Consider the following 16,007-nt stretch of genomic DNA (forward strand, 5'->3'; position numbering starts at 1 on the left):
ACCAATGGGAGGAGCTGTGGGTCTCTACTTAAGCGGGGAGACCCACAGAAAGAGGCAGTTTGCTCTGAATGTTGCTGATGAGGTGAAGGACATGGAGCTCCCACCCAGCTCTGAGGCTCATCAGTTTCTATTTTGTCACATATGTTGGCTAGTGACTTTACTTGTGGGAACTGGACAAGGGCTAGCTTCCCTGAGCAGAAGCCCCCTCCCTGCCCTATGCTCAATCAGCTTGAAGTCAACTTCCCTGGGAGCTAGAGGAGGGACTCACTTCCCTGAGGTCCAAACAAAAGCTCACTTTATAAGATTAGGGCCAGCTTTTCCCTACCCAATTGTGTGGGAGGCCCTCAGTGTGACAGCTACAGCAGATGAAATGCCTAGAGAAAAGAGTCCCCCTGCAGCATGACTCGAAGCTCCTCTGCCCTGTACCTTAGCAATTAAGGCCAACTTCCTCTAAGTCCCTTGCCCAATTATGTGATGCCAAGGCTGGGAAAGTCCTGCTTGAGGTTTCTGCCTTTAAAAACCTTGTATTCTAAGGAGTCAAAGCTGCCCACCTTCCTTAGCCTCTGGGGAATGGATGGTGCTTGGTCTAGAGCAAGGTCAATAAAAAACACTCTGTGTACATTGCATCTGAATGGTCTCTGGTCTTCTGTGGAGTTTCATGACTTGGGCATTACATCCTCACTGGCTGTCCAGAAAGCCTCTGGGGTTCACCCGTCTCCCTCCCCTCCTCTCTATGGGGGAGTTACTGATTTATGCCACTGAGCTTGGATTTTATGTGGACACTTGTTTGACTTTACCCCCTAGACCATCTTCCGAACCTGACTTTCACAGGAAAAAAAGACTAATTTTGTTTTTACTTGTGAGTACACATGTGTGTCTGCATGGGGGTGTGCACACGTGAGTGCAGCACTTGTGGAGGCCAGAAGAGGACATGGGATCCCCCAGAGCTGGAATTACAGGCTGCTGTGAGCTACCAGGTGTAGGTGCTGGGATGAAACTCCAGTTCTCCAGATGAACAGCGTGTGATCTTCTCCCTTGCACCAGTTGTCCAACCCGTCTTCACTTTTTTTTTTAATAGCTGGTGAATCCAGGAGAAGAACACTGTAGCTTCATACATGAGAATTCCATGTAACTCAGGATTCAATGCTCATCAGGTTTTATGAACACATGGCCTCTTGATCACAGTGGCCTTAGCCTGCATGTGCTATTCAGACACTATGATGTCTACTATATAATCTTCCAAGGCCAAGACACCCACTCTCTGGCCCTTCGTAGCTCTGACCTTAGACTTTCTGGTTCTGGGGCTGGTTGGCTGCTGACCCTGTTTTCTCTGGGGTGAGACCCACTCTGCTCTTGTAACGTCTTCACTCAGTTCCCTACTCGTGTCCTAATCTCTTGACCCTATTCTCTTCTACCCCTGTAGAGTCTTCTGCTTCATGCACATGGTTCTTGTCTTTCCTTGCGGAGGGGGGGCAAGATGGCAGAGTTCTGATTTATAGCTTCAGTGAGGTCAGGCTGTACTTAGGACTAAAGTAAGATTCCCCTTTGTGTGTGTCACCTCTGTAACAAATGGGGCCCTAGATAGGACACACCCACTGATGCTCAGTCCATGCATCGTCCCTTTTGCAAGCCCCCAGACCTTTACAAACTGCCATTGTAAATGATTCATCATTTACTCTCACAACTTAAACAAAGAGGACACATTTTTCTTTCATACTTTATTTACCTAGTGGTATTTTGTTGTAGTAAATATAAGTGGGATAATAATGTGTATTGTTAAAATCTATAATTATTGCAGCAGTTTAATTTGACTTGCTATCAAATCAATAGACACTCAGCAGATTTTAGATAACCCTTATTTTACCTGGGCCTGGGCAGATATTAATCCCCTAAGCTATCCTTATTCTCCCAGCCTCCGTCCCATGCCAATGGCTCTAATGAGTTCTCTCTGGGCGACTTCCCACCCATAATTCCATAGCTAGCTGCTTATGCTGGTCATCTCGGCTGTTATCCTCCATCCACATTGACTGGCCTGGGCTTCTCTCCTGCTTCCCCATGGTGGCTCTGGTCCCTCTCTTCTTCTCTCCCTCCTCTCTCCTATGATCCTTCCATCCCCAAAGCCAGAAAATCTTAGCTCCACCCCTTACTTCTGCTCAGCCCAGGTGCTCACTAGGGGAACATTCCTTATACCACAAGGATACAGGGGACGGTTGAATATTCATAACAATGGCCATGGCAGGGAGGTAACCAGATCTCAGGGCACTGAAATAGGCATCTGAAAACAATGCATAAGACCCTACTCAGCTGCTCTGATACAGACCCTGGGGAAAGGCAGAAATCACCTGAAAAGGCTCAGTGCTCTTTACTATACAAGTAAATAATGAAAAACACAGTCAGGGCAAATACTGCAATGCAGCAGCACAAGGAGAACTTGAGTGAGCAAAGCAGGTTAGCCACCCAGCTGCGCTCCTGCTCCCTCAGCGCCTGCTTCAGCTTCTCCACCTCCTGCCTCACCCTGACCAGGTAGCAGCCATATGGATCCTGATGCTCACTGTAGCCGCCTCTCAGGAACACCTGGGCATAAATGAAGAGGCCATTGCTGTAGAAGGAGCCCTCACACTCCTGTTCCACCCTGCTCACCAGGGCCATGAGCTCTGCCAGCTGCCCCTGCTGCTCCTCCCCAGAGGCCCTGTTATTGAAGGCACAGTACCTCCTCCCACACTCCTGGACCAGGCTGCGCAGGCTGTGGTTGTCAGTGTGGGTCACAAACTCATCCAAGGTCTCATCAACCAGGTCCTCCTTGCGGGTGAAGAGGACAATCACGTGCTTCATGACTCCTGCCCCAAAGACCTCCTTCATCCTCCTCACAGCCATGATGTCCTGAGCTGTGAAGCGTCCCAGCTGGGTGACCAGCAGCAGCACATGGGGTCCTGGGGCACACTGCAGGTAGCAGTCTCCAATGTCCTTGTTCATGTTTTGGTTCTGGGTGTTTGACTCAAAGATGGGGGGCGTGTCCACCACGAGGAAGCTCCTTCCCTTCCATGTGCCAGTCTCTGCCTGGCTGGTCCTGGTCACTGACTGGCCTCCAAGCCTGGACTCAAATGCTGGTCGGCAGAGAATGCTGTTCCCTGTGGCGCTTTTCCCACAGCCAGATTTGCCCACCAGGAGCATCCTCAGGGAGCAGGCTTTCTCTCTACCTGTGGACAAGAAAAGATTTGTGTTTTTACTGAATTTGAGTGAATGGATCCTTGGGAATATCTCATGAAAGCAATGGTTCTTGTTTCCAGGAAAATAGGCATCCTTCAATGTTCCCATTTGTATGCTGCGGTGGAAATTTTGGTGTCTTTAAAAATTCTATTATGTTATAGAACATGTTTTTGTTGTAATCCCAGGTATGGGCTATGGGGCTGATTATGATTGTCCACAGCAGCAGACTGTTTGCCTCATGTGGACTCTGAGAGTTGCTCTTTGCCAGCTGCAAATAGTTTGATTCTAAGGACCCTGGAAAAGAAATAACTATCAGAGCCCAGGGTAAAAAGAATGCTGGTGCTCAAACGTTCCCACCCCCCCAAATGCTCTTGGTTGATGTTGTTGGAGTTTGATGAGAAGTCTGATATATCCTGAAAGGAAGATTGAACTTGCCCCAAGGAACCCAACAACCCTAACTAGCAGAACTAGAGAACTATGCGCCATCTCACCACTAACCTTTGTTTCCTACCTGGTGTTCACGTGTTGAAAGGGATTTTGGTGGAGAAGGCAGGGAGAGGGATTAAGAAACCAAAATAAAATAAAGTTTAAAAGTAGTGGCAGCAGTTCGCCTATAATTTTAGGTGGTTCTTGGCTTTCACAGAGTCCCTGTTGGGAGCCACAAGCAAGGGGTAGACGTGTCACAGGAAGAAGAGGCTGTACTCCATCTGGACCAAGACAAACAGGCCATTTCTGAAGAAGAGTTCCCCATGCTTTCCCCTGGAAGATGCTCAGGGCATCTCCTTAGAAAACCGGTTGTGCAATAAGTACAAATTTAGAAGGAGGCAGAGATGAGAAGCCATGAATAACAAGACAGAGTCACCTCTTTACCCACAGTTTTCCAGACTGTGTGAACATGCTCAGCATGTGCTCCCCCCATGGTATTTCAGGTGGGAAAGCTGCAGAGATTCACACTCAGAGACAGCTGGATGGTCTAGGAAGCAAAGCTGGCACTTAAATGTAAGGTGAGGGTGGGTGACAGTTAATATCAGGTCGAAGTCTGAGAGGTGACACCACAATAGGCAGCTGGAGAAGGATGGAAGGGAAGATGGTTAGCAACACTTAGAAGCAGACAAAGCAGACATGCCAGAAAGATCTTCCGGTTGGCCTGGCGTGGCCCAGGGCCCAGAACAGAAGGCATGCTGGGAGGACACCATGGACCAAGAACTCAAATCTCCAGCATCTACCGGGTGAGGATCTGGGGCTGCCTTGTGAGTCCAAATGAATTCTAAGTGCGTTGTAGGCTACAGTCCTCTCATGTCGGGGAAGCTGGGCTGTAGCTCAGTGGTAGAATGCACATTTCTATCACTGTTTCAGTATCACAGAAATAAAGAATCTATCACATTATTCCCTTTTCTCTGTGTTGGCTTTTCTCTTTCCTTTAGTCTTCTGGGATGTTTTGTAGGAAATAATCATTTTGGATAATTTTTCTTTTTCTTTTTTCTTTTCTTTTTCTTTCTTTCTTTTCTTTTCTTTCTTTCTTTCTTTTTTTTTTTTTTTTTTTTTTTTTTTTTTTTTTTTTTTGCAGCTGAGGAGATGAAGGAAGAGAAACTGTCACAACTTAGTTCCAGGCCGCCTAACTCTAAATGTCTAAATGAGTGTTAGAGTCAAGTTTCCCCAAGTTGAATGAAGGAGAATGTCACAGTGGAGTGTGTGTGTGTGTGTGTGTGTGTGTGTGTGTGTGTGTGTGTGTACATGCATGTGTGTGTGCACATGCTCATGTACCTATGTGTGTTTGTAAGTATATATGTCCGTCTGTGTGTTCTCCGTACATATGTATGCATGTGCATGTGTGTGTGTGCACATATGTGTACATTACAACACAGTTGCTTGGACACAAGTGAGTTGGAGACATGGGGAAAAACATCATTCGCCTTTTGTCCCCTAGGTGGTAACTGAGTCTGTGTCTGTTTAGGGGATGAGGAACAGTGACTCCCTCCCCTGCTCAATCTCTTTAGGACCTTAATGTTTTCTTACCTTCAACTATAGTTCCATATGTGCTCTTCTGAAGGCCTTCCATTCTCTTCTAGAACAAAAAACAGGAGAGGAATTCAAGCCAGGTCCCTGTGGGCACGGGAAAGGCATCTGACTCAGGTAATGGAGCATAACTGTCCTTGCATGGCTGTTTCCATCGTCAGTGCTCCCACCTGTGCTTTACAGTCAAACCTCTCTGAGAGGCTGGATGGAGTGAGGCTGGTCATCCCAGCACTGTGTGCTGCTGCTGTTGCTCTTCCTCACTCACCGGAAAGCAGATTCTACTGCAGAGGAACTGACCACCTCCCCAAGCTGAAAGTTCAATGTGGGAAGCCTTTGTCTATGAACAAGAACTACACAACAAACAAACAAACAAACAACAACAAAACCCGTGAAGCATTAGAGACAATAACTGCCTTGCTGTGAGTAACAGTGATTAGATTGAGGCACCACAGGTTTCCAGAGACTGCTCCAGGGGCACAGAGGCAACCAGCACATTGTCCCTGGGAGGATGGAATGGAGCATGGCCACTCCTTCAAGGACTGACCTGAGAGGAGGGAGGACAGGAGGTCTGGAGAAGTGACCTCCCCACACTGGGGAAGAGCAGGGAAGAGATTGAGGTACCAGGGTGGAAAGAGTCAATATTCAGGACATGATAAAACTCCCACTGGGTATTAAGTCAAGCATCTTCGCTGCTTGGCTCTGAGGTCCTGGTCGGCCAATAACCACGGTTTCTGTATTTCAGCACACTCGGCCAGACAGTGGCATGAGCATGGTGTAAACATTCTGTTCAAATGCTGGGGTGTGGTGTCGCCGCTTTGGGTGAGATACAAATGGGAGCAATAGGAAGGGCCAGCCTGTGACACCAACTGCACTTGCCTGAGCTCCCACTCATGGGAGTCATCTAGGGCTTAAAAGTTTGTAGTTTCAAAACATGTTTGTACTAGGAAAAATACACATAGAAAACATAGAAGAAAACAAGTCATTTGCAATAACTGCAAGTGTTTTGCTGTTCTGCTGCAGTTGTGCTAACCTGATAAAAAATTAACCCATCACAGATATGTTTCAAGGCTTTGTGGCTTTTTTTTCTCTCAATCTTCTGTGCTGTTCGCTCATTCTGGCCTTCATAGAGTCTTTGCATATGTATTTTTACATACATCTTTGGACAATTTTCAGTCCTGTTTCTGCATGTTAAGCTTTTACATAAAGGTCATTTTTGCAAAAATATTAGCCTTTTTTCTTAAACAGACATCTAATCTGGTCTGAAATCATTGCTTTTCACAACAAAGAATGCTGCAAAATAATCTTTCCAGGGACTGCTCAGCGCTCCTGATGAACAGTTCATGCAGAACACATATTTCTGTTAGCTGGGTGTGCTCAGGGTTCACTCTGAGTGGGTCAGTCAGCTCTTGCTTGTCCCAGGAGCTCAGGAAAACCCCCAAATCCCACAGGTGTTCCAAGATGACACAGTCTTTTCATCGCCTTGTAGACACAGCACTGGGCCTCAACCGAACAGAAAATACTTTATGGCACGTGTGCTACTTATGGTGCTTGGGTTATTTTTGTCCATCACAATTTTATTTTGCAAAGAAAAATGCCTTTTCTTTGACTTCTTCATAGAAAACAATCAATAATTATTTTTACATTGTCAGAATATCTTAAGACATCTCTCTCTCTCTCTCTCTCTCTCTCTCTCTCTCTCTCTCTCTCTCTGCCCTTTTCCTCCTCGTTCTTTCTCTGCCTGTGCACCTCCTTCTGCTCTCTCTCCTTCCCTCCCCTCCCTCCCCTCCCCCCTCTTTTCTTCTCCTTCCCTTGCACCCACAGAAGAGCAGTCCTCTCCTGGCTACTTCTTGCACACTGTTCTTATTACTATCACTATATCCAGGTTTTATTGAAGAATTTTCAAGTCATAGAGCATCACTTCTGCTAATTTCCCGAGATGTGAGTGCGAAGGGTACAGTGTGGGTGGAGATGAAGCTGAATTTCCCCACCATGACCGTCCTCTGTGCAGACACTCAGAGTTTCCGGTCTTCTTGCATGCCCATAGTCCCTGGGTGGCTACTGACAGCTGCTGGGATTGCTCTCTATTACCATTACATGCCTTGGGTCACATATCTGCCTTATAGACAAAGCTCGCTAAATGGCTCCTTTTATCTGCATCTTCTCTTGTATTTATTAGTCAGCAGAGAGTTGGGGCGCTCGTCCACAACAAATCAACAAGCCTCCCTTCCTGTGACCCCACATATGATGCTGCTGGTCCCCTGCTTAGGACACAAGCTGGTCCTAGGTGCTGGAGGTCTCTCCAAAACCAACACAGAGACGTGTACTCCTATGTCTAAGTTCATGTTTTACCAGACAAAATCTCCCTGCCCCCCAAGAAAAGAATTACTCACAGATAAGGCTGCATGGGGGAGTATTGGCTCCCTTTTGAAGGATTTCAATCTGAACCTAACTTGAGTCTCAGTGTCATTTGCATGTGTGCAACCTGGCTGTCATTACCACACTCAGCAACATCAGCAGGGAAGTTTCTGTGTCAGTTTCTGAGAAATGAGCAGACTGCAGGAGGCATGTGTCCCCCTGAGGAACCAATCAGTTGGCAGCTATGAACAAATACCCGGATGCTCATAGGTGACACAGGGGCATGAGACAGAGACACTGAAATGTGTCACAGAGCAAACAGGAGAAAGAGTCTGACAACAGCTTAGAAAAAGAGGGGAGGGGGCCTGTGAGAGACCCAAGGAGACATGGTAGCTGTTGGGTCAGCAGAGCACACAACTGCGGGGAAGCTGAATGGAGGTAGATTTCTTCTACAAGGGGAAAAAATTCTGCTAATTCCCCCCACCCCCCCCCCTCCGTGTGCATGAGGAGGCCATGGGAGACCGGCAGGCAGTGTGGACAGCAGCCGCTGACAAGGCAGCAGGAAGGTGCTCCTCAGGAAGGAGGCAGAAGCAGAAACACAAATGCACATTCTCAGCTGAACAGCCAAGCCGACTTACCACAGCAGTTCATTTTAGCAAGCAATGAGAACACAGCTGAGGAAGCTGCTTCCTGAGACTTTCTTGTCTTCCTTGTTCTGAAGCACTGGGCTGGCAACTGTGCCTCTCAGGTCAAAGCACCTGCAGCCCAAGCTCGAACTTGACTTTGAGGCCCAGACCCCTCCTGAGCAGCAGGATATGCTGGCCTGCTCCTGTAATCCCAGCATTACACACAGTGAGGCAGCTGGTGGAGAGAGGAGAACTGGCCAGAAGCTGTCAGGCTAGCTAGCCCAGGGTGTGGCAGAAACCAGAAAGAAGCTATTTCCACCAAGCGCAAGTGTAGAAAATGACTTCAGAAACCTGTCCTCGGATCTCCACTAGTGTCCTGTGGCATCAGTACGTGCCTGCACTCCCTCATACAACTCAAAATCAACACAGACGTTTTCACTGGTACCCACTCCACTCATGTGCCCATCCTGTGTCCCTTTCTGTCCAGGTACTGGAGTCCCAGCGCAGGGAGTGTGTAGCCTGGGTGGGCTTTGAGGAGTCTGGGGTAAAATGAAGAAGTTTGCACCCCTTGCTGGGGAGCTTTGAGAAAGAGCATTTGTTCAGCTTTGTTTCCTGAGGGCTTCAGAAAGCCCCAGCTTCCCCAGGGCCTTAGGGATGATGGCATGGAAATTTCAGGGCTCTCTCCCACCATGTGTTGTCTCTGACCCTCACTCTCTGCTCTTCACTGTGCAGGGAACCCAAAGTACCAGAGCTCACCTGAGAGCAACAGAGGAGCTGAGCAGCTCTTGTGGTCCTCCAAGGCCCCAAGGGGCTGTCAGTGCAGTGGTGGCCTCCTCCTTACCCAAGCCAGAGTGGCTTGGCCTCCTGTCACCAGCAGGGTCCCTTGCAGGCCAGGGGAAGACCTGTGCCTGCTGAGAAGAACACAGAACTCACAGAACAGCTGCTGGCAGGGCCTGAATGTAGAGTTTTGAGGCAGGAAAAGAAGCAAACCCACTGTGATACAGCACACAGCGCTGCCCTGCAGACTGTGTCCCCGCGGGTGGGTGGAAACATCCGCCACAGGCAGCAAAACTGCTTCAGTGAGTGGCTGCTTCCTGTGGAAAGCCGGCCTGTCCTACTCATTTCCCCTTCAGGAAGGTTTGAGTGCACAGCACTGGGAGCCAGAAGCCTGGAAATGGGGTACAGCTCCTTCCCAGGGGTTCATGAAAGCCCTCTTGTGTATGGAAAGTCTGGGCCCTAGATTCCCCCATCAGCACAAAAGATGAGCATCTGTACTTCCTCAAGCCCCCTAAACAAGGAGGGAAAAACACTGCTGGTCCTGGAGGGCCTGGACTGCTCTCTCTCAAAGGACAGCTGAGCTCAGACACAAGACCTGGTGCTGGCTGTCCCTTCTTCACTCTGTGACAGAGCCTAAGATGGTCACTGTGGAGTTTCTCAGCTATGGGATGCCCAGATGGGCTGGGAGCAAGCTGAAGTATTTCTTTACCTGATTGAGCCCATTAAATATGGAACTTTGAGCATAAAACTCAGGGTTCGCTTATACAGGGCAACTCTCAGAGGACTCCCCCAGGATGCTTTCTGGTGGCCTTAGCTTATGAACATTAGGATGTCAAGAGGTCTAGGGAGGTGACACACTAAGAGACTGCACAGGAAGTGGGAGGTAGTGTCACTGTCCTTTATAGTAAAGTCAGTAGTGACCAGCTGTGTCTGCTGGTTGCCTTTATCCAGGGGCAGACAAGCTTCCCAGGTCCTCAGAGCAAGAGGAAGGTCTGTAACAGGAGGAGAGAGCTGGGCATCAGCCTCTAACCTAAGTTAGACCCCTTGTTCCTTCAGGGGAGCAAGGCCCTGATGTTTGCATTTCAGAGAGATGCCTGCAGGAGCCCTGCTCAGCAGGACAAGAGGCTTTAAAGAGATAAACATCTCAAAGCAAAGTGGAAAAACAAATGTTTCCTAGGGGTTTGGTTTTGATTTTGATTTTAAGAAGCAAAGGAAAGGAGAAGGAATTATGGGGGTGATTCTGCTTCCATTGGAGAGTATTTTTTTTGTTACGTTTTGATTTTCATTCAACCTTTGGCTAATAAATTTTCGAGTCCTTTCAACTTAGTAGACAGAGATAGTTGGTGTGAGTTGTTTGCCAGGGCAGATTCAAGGTGGCTAGGAAATCCACAGGTCAGGATCCTGTCAGGTTAACTCTTCAGACAAAGACAGAATCTCCCAGAAACCTGCCAGAGTTCACATCAGCACCCCTTCACCCCCACCCACCCACCCCCACACTCCACCCCTCCAGTCCCTGGAATTGAACCAAGGGCCCTGGGAGAAGAACACTGGCTCCTCCTGCCTCTGCCTTCTCAGTGGCAGACATGTGCCACGGAGCCTATCTTGAAACAATTCTTAAGAAAGAAGGAAAGACAGAAAGAAAGAAAAAATGAGAAGGAAAGTAAGATCTTCACCCTCCTTTGTCTCCGTTCTCTCTCTGCTACCTTGTTCCCTTTCTTCAACCACTGTGCTATCTGCTCTGTTTCCCCTTCTGAGTGAGGCTTAAGCATCCTCCCTTGGCTCTTCCTTGTTACTCACCTTCTTTGGGTCTGTGAAGTGAGTAAATGTATCCTGTACACTATGACTAAAATCCATTTATAAGTGACTACGTACCATGTGTCTTTCTGGGTCTGGGATAACTCACACAGGATGATCGTTCCTACTTCCATCCATTTGCGTGCCAATTTCATGATTTCCTTGTTTTTAGTAGCTGAGTAGCATTCCATTTTGTAAATGTACCACAGTTTCTTTGGGGGAGGGGTGATGGGGGAAGATGGAGGGAGGGTGGGGCAGGGAGGAGAGGCAGGAGTGGGCTAAGATCCTGATGCAACCTGAATAAATAATTAACTTATAAGGTAAGAGATGGTGGTGGGGGGGAATCTTTGATATCTTCCAAACTAAATGTCTGTTTTTAACAGAGCAACAAATGAAGCCTAAAGAAATCATGGGACATGCTCTCCTGAAGGCAGGCGGTGAGTCCTCTATTATTATCACTGCTAAATAACGACATAAACTTCCCGACCATGAGCTTTGGTCTGAACACAGGAAGGAAACCTTGGCTGGCCCAGCTCCTTAGAGATCTTTGGAAGAGAGGGCAGAAGGACTGTAAGAACCGAAGTGATGGACGACTTCAAGGAAACTGTTTTCCAGACACAACAGGGCAGGTGCACACATGAGCTCACAGTGGATGCACAACACCTGAGCAAGAACAAACCCAACAAAATTCCCTGTGAAGGGGAGTGGCCACAAAGTCCCACTCCAGCTTGGAGCTATTCACAAATGGTAGCTCCTAGGGGAAGGAAATTGAATTTTCTTCAATGGCATGATACAGTACATCAAGCACACCCCAGGGCAGACCTCATGCTCAGGAGTATGTGGCCAACTAACCCAACGTCATGTCGTTGTTAAGACAAATAAAGAACACAAAGTTCTGAGAGTAGGGAGGTGGGGAGGGCTTGGGAGGAAAAGTGAGAGAATATAATCAAAATATATTACATGAAATTCTCAAAGAATAAACCAAAACATTCCTTAAAAAGATAATAAAGTGGTTGTTCTCTCTGTGCTATGATTTCTGTGTCCCCTTTTACAAGCTCCCACGTGCGTTTCACTATTTTAAGGGAAGAATGGCGTACAGGGACGATGGAAATGTCTAAAGAAAGTTTTTGTCAGACCAATTTATTTTTAAAACCCTGAATGCATATAGCAAAGCTGAGACTGAGCACCTCAGAGCCTTTACCCCACACTGCACTAAAGTGCTGAGCAGAGTTCTAAGTATTCATTTTTTAACAGATCTCCTTACTACTTGTAACATCTTCTTAGACCATCTTTATTTGTTATTCTGATCCCCAATGGCAGGGATCTTTCTGTAGAACCACAGGGAGATCAGGAGGGCCACACCCAGGAAGATAGTCAAGCCCTTCCTCCAGAACTTCCTGTAGTATTTCTGCCATTTCCACAGCCTAGCTAGCATCCTCCTGCGCACAGCCACCTTCTCTGCCACTTTGGAGAGTTGGTCCTGGGGGTCACTGCCCTGCATGGCCTGTGCCAGTTCATACAGGTCATTGGAGTAGTGCATGCCCCCGCGCTCCCTCACTAGGCCGGCCACCATGACCAGCAGCTGCTCCACCTGTGCCTCCTGCTCTTGGCCTGTGGCACGGTTGTTGAGGGCTATCACGCGGCCCCCGCAGTTAGCCACCAGCTCTCTCAACTCGCTGTTGTCCGTGCAGTGCACATAATCCTGCAAAGAGTCTCCGGCCAGGTCCTCCTTGCGCGTGAACACCACGATGGTCCACGCCATCACCTGTTCCCCAAACAACTGCTTCACTGCAGCCAGGGCCTGGCTGTCCTGCAAGGTGAAGCGACCCAGCTGGGTAACCAGGAGCAGAGCATGTGGCCCAGGTGCAGACATCACGAAGCAGCGGGCTGTCTCCGTGCAGGCGGGGTCGCTTCGCAGGGCCTCAGAGCCGAAGATGTCTGGGGTGTCCACCACCTCCACGTGCCAGCGGTCCCACCTCCTGCTGGCTAAGGCACAGGCTCTGGTGACAGGCACAGCCCCCAGCCTGGACAGAAAGCACTTCTGGCCTAGGATGCTGTTGCCAGTGGCACTCTTGCCAGTCCCGGTCCTGCCCACCAGGATGAGCCTCAGCTGGGGTTTCTGTGGAGCCCGCAAGTCCTCCTCTGAGCCTGAGGACCAGATGTGGCAACAGTGAGGTAGAGACATGGGCTTTCCCCTGGAACTCTGTTTGTGTTCTAGCCTTCAGCATAACAGGGAAGGACCCACATTGCCTGTTCCCCTTGGAAGCCTGATGCTCCCATCTGCTTTGGGCTCCCTGAGCTCAGGCTCCTCCCCATCTCTCCTTTCTGCCTTTGGATTCCCTGTGCACCTGCAGATGCTGCTGCTGTGCACGTGCTCCTTATAATTCCTGGAGTTCCCAGGTCTGTGTCCTCTACACCTGGCCAACCTGGTGCTGATTTGACCGTAGTCTTCCCTTGAGATGCCGGCCATCTAGCAGAGTGGATCCCTTCAATCCCAGACGGGTTGAATCTCAGCCCACCTCGTGCTCCTTTGTCCCCCACAGAAAGCTCTCAATCTAGGCCTCATCTCAAAAATGGAGCCAATGTGGGCTTTCTCCGTGTTGATAGAGTTAGAGGAGAGTTTGCCCCTTCCCTCTTTCACCTCTCTTGTCTTATGCCAGCTCCCCAGAGAGAACACCTCCCCTTCAGATAATACCTGGCAGCTTGTGCCTTTACCCACTGAGTCATCTCCCTGGCCCAAAATACTGAATACCCAGCTAATGCCCTGTCCTCTAACACTGGGAATCTGGTGAGGGAAGCTCACTCTAGTGCTGGATTTCCCATCCTGTGTCATTATTGCGGAGACCAGAGTAGGTTTAGGAGCCTCCATCCATGGTGTGGGAACCAGTGAGTGACAGGCTGGTCACAGCTCTGAGTGTCTCCCAGCAGGGCAGGGTCAGAGACACAGCCAAATGCAGGACCCAGGTCCAGCAGTTTCATTCCCAGGGCCTTCCAGACCTGAGGAGGCTCCACCCCTTTCTTACCCTGAGCTCACAGAGCAGCCAGATGGATTCCTGAGAAGGGCTCTTACCATGGGTGCTTTCCTCATCTCTTGCCATCCTCCTTCCCACCATGCTTCTCGGAAGTCTCTCAAGTTTGGTTTCCTCATTCACGTGTTCACTCCTGCAACTGGGCAAAACCCAACCACAATGTCAAGCAAAGTCTAAAGAGCAAGCACCGGGTTACAAAGCCAGGTGTCTGTCTGCAAGGAGATGAGCATTTAGGAGTGTGCTTCAGTTACAGGCAAGTGTCCACCACAGTGGACCACCACTGCTTGCTATGTGGTCCCATGTCACTGTTTTGTGCAGAAATCTTCAGCAAACGCCTGTAAATGACACAGATGAGAAATGAAGAAGCAGCCCTAAGACTGAGAGCTACAAACAAGGCTTCTGTGGGAGCTGAGGAGCTTGTCCTGGAGGGAAGTGTGGAAGCCTGTGCAGGGACTCCATGTGGAGTTCAGAGGGGAAGCCTGCTTTTCAACAACTATTGAAAAGAGAAAAGCAAGCACTGAGTGAAATCTTGGGTGACAAGTGGTTTTGATCATCTGGGAGCAGAAACTCTTGCAGTTCTCTATGCCTATGAGAGCCTAAGAATCCTCTAATTCCTTGCCTCAAGGCTTGATGTTTTTAGAAATAGTTAGGTGTCCCCCTGAACAGCACATTTCTTGGACCCATCCTCAGTGGTTCTGAGACAAAAAAATGGGATATTTCTCATGAGGTTAATCCACACCCAGAATTTGAAAATCGCTGTTTTTTTTTGAACCCTTCATTGTAGACATAAAGGACCCTGTAGTTGGAGTGGGACAGACTTGAATCAGGAAGCCAAAGTTTTAATGACAAGTGAGGACAGGGCTTGATGACCAAATTCCACTCCTCTGAGGTCGGCTAGAGCCCCCTCCTACAGGCAGTGAGAAGAGACTTCTGAGGGTGCAGACCTGGCACATTGCTTGTGGCCTTGAAAGCGGTGTTGACAGGGACACAGAAGTATCTTTTGCCTTTGGCAAATGTGCGTCTTGAGGCATGGTGCCTTGTAAAACTTGCTTTGCTCCTGAGAGATCTAGGATGGCTTTCTCTTCATACGTCCCCCCCTTCCCGCACTTCTGGAAACCTGCTCTTGTCTGTGCCACCTGCATGATACAGACCGGCATAGTGCTTTGTAAAATGCGGATGTGTAGGCAGCCAACACTTGAGTCTCACCGCCGAGCCCCCCTCTCTACCCCAGCCCACAGGCTCAGGCTCACCTTTCCTGGGGACAGACTCTGAAGTGGCCCAGAGAAGCCCAGGCCTCATGCCTTGCTTCACTTGTGAGTGCAGAAGCCTCTTTGTGCCCAGGGCTGAGCATAAAGGAAGTGGCTGGGCTGCCTGGGTCTTAGAGATCAGGAAACTGAGAGAAAGGCCAGATGATGGCTTAAAGAGACAGAAGCATTTTCCATGCAGTTGTGGTCTTAGCCTTTCCCCTATGGAATCGCTCACTAGACCTCAGTGACTAGGGGATTCTACATGTCCAGCAGGGTCAGCAGCATGCAGCATGTTGTCATTGCCAAGGAAGGGTAGAGAGATCCGGGACCCTGAGGTCTGGCTCTATTCTAGAATTCGTTACTGCTATTCCTCTGTTCTTTTTTATATTTAAGGATTTCTCTTACTATAAAATAATCTCCTGGCTGAGACATGAGGATGGCAAATTTAAGGCCATGCTAGAGTACTTACGAAGATCCCCTCTCAAAAACAAAGCAAAACACCAGAGGCTAGCAGGGATGAACTCATTGGTCAAGCGTTTGCCGAGAATACACTACGTCCTGGGTCCTATGTCCACTATGAAAGTAAACAAAGAAGGGAAATGAAAATGTAAAAATAATAGTATCCCTAACATCCATAAGATTGATATTGGTTATCAGTGATTAATTTTTAAATTAGTGCATACATACTTTGTTCATTCCTTCTTCAGTAAATAAAGGCTTTTATTGGAGGTGTTGAGTTATTTAAAAATGTCTTTTAATGGCTGGAGCAATTGCCTTATCTTTTTCTTTTAATCTCCTGATATTTTAAACTATGTTTCTGTGTATGTACATTTATGCATTATGTATGTACGTGTGTGTGTGTGTGTGTGTGTGTGTGTGTGTGTGTGTGTGTGTGTTGGGGTCCACGGCATGTGGATTATTGAGGTGGAGCTACAGTGGTGATGACAGAAGCTACT

At 48.5% G+C, this 16,007-nt stretch overlaps 2 protein-coding genes across 4 annotated transcripts; both read right to left on the minus strand.

The window, feature by feature from the left end:
• Positions 1–2,338: 2,338 nt before the first annotated feature.
• LOC311599167 (GTPase IMAP family member 5-like) lies at positions 2,339–9,262 on the minus strand. Of its 2 annotated transcripts, none has more exons than XM_084784842.1 (3): positions 8,961–9,262; positions 5,224–5,272; positions 2,339–3,197 (listed from the first exon to the last, which is right to left on the minus strand). In XM_084784842.1, the coding sequence occupies exons 2-3, from the start codon at positions 5,264–5,266 to the stop codon at positions 2,353–2,355; spliced, it is 888 nt and encodes a 295-aa protein (XP_084640968.1). In that variant the 5' UTR covers positions 5,267–5,272; positions 8,961–9,262; the 3' UTR covers positions 2,339–2,352. The 2 variants fall into 2 exon arrangements, with proteins under 2 accessions (XP_084640968.1, XP_084640969.1); XM_084784843.1 differs by lacking the exon at positions 8,961–9,262 and adding an exon at positions 8,217–8,939.
• Positions 9,263–11,899: 2,637 nt separating this feature from the next.
• Positions 11,900–15,171, minus strand: GIMAP1 (GTPase, IMAP family member 1). Of its 2 annotated transcripts, none has more exons than XM_084784822.1 (3): positions 15,055–15,171; positions 13,846–13,943; positions 11,900–12,923 (listed from the first exon to the last, which is right to left on the minus strand). In XM_084784822.1, exons 1-3 carry the CDS (start codon positions 15,153–15,155, stop codon positions 12,067–12,069), a joined length of 1,056 nt encoding a protein of 351 aa, XP_084640948.1. In that variant the 5' UTR covers positions 15,156–15,171; the 3' UTR covers positions 11,900–12,066. The 2 variants fall into 2 exon arrangements, with proteins under 2 accessions (XP_084640948.1, XP_084640949.1); XM_084784823.1 differs by having other exon boundaries at positions 13,846–13,937; positions 15,055–15,170.
• Between the last annotated feature and the right edge of the window lie 836 nt (positions 15,172–16,007).

This window comes from Acomys minous (genome assembly GCF_964271855.1).
Source record: "Acomys minous genome assembly, chromosome: 6".
NCBI classification, from domain to species: domain Eukaryota; kingdom Metazoa; phylum Chordata; class Mammalia; order Rodentia; family Muridae; genus Acomys; species Acomys minous.

Bases quoted from the DNA above. Each gene is read 5' to 3' on its own strand.
- GIMAP1 (XM_084784822.1), bottom strand. From the start codon at position 15,155: ATGCTCAGCCCTGGGCACAAAGAGGCTTCTGCACTCACAAGTGAAGCA. The intron at 13,944-15,054 runs GTGAGCCTGAGC...GGTTTTGCCCAG, and splicing joins AGAGTCTGTCCCCAGGAAAG to TTGCAGGAGTGAACACGTGA. The intron at 12,924-13,845 runs GTAAGAGCCCTT...TCTGGTCCTCAG, and splicing joins AGATGAGGAAAGCACCCATG to GCTCAGAGGAGGACTTGCGG.
- LOC311599167 (XM_084784842.1), bottom strand. From the start codon at position 5,266: ATGGAAGGCCTTCAGAAGAGCACATATGGAACTATAGTTGAAG. The intron at 3,198-5,223 runs GTAAGAAAACAT...TCTTGTCCACAG, and splicing joins ATATGGAACTATAGTTGAAG to GTAGAGAGAAAGCCTGCTCC.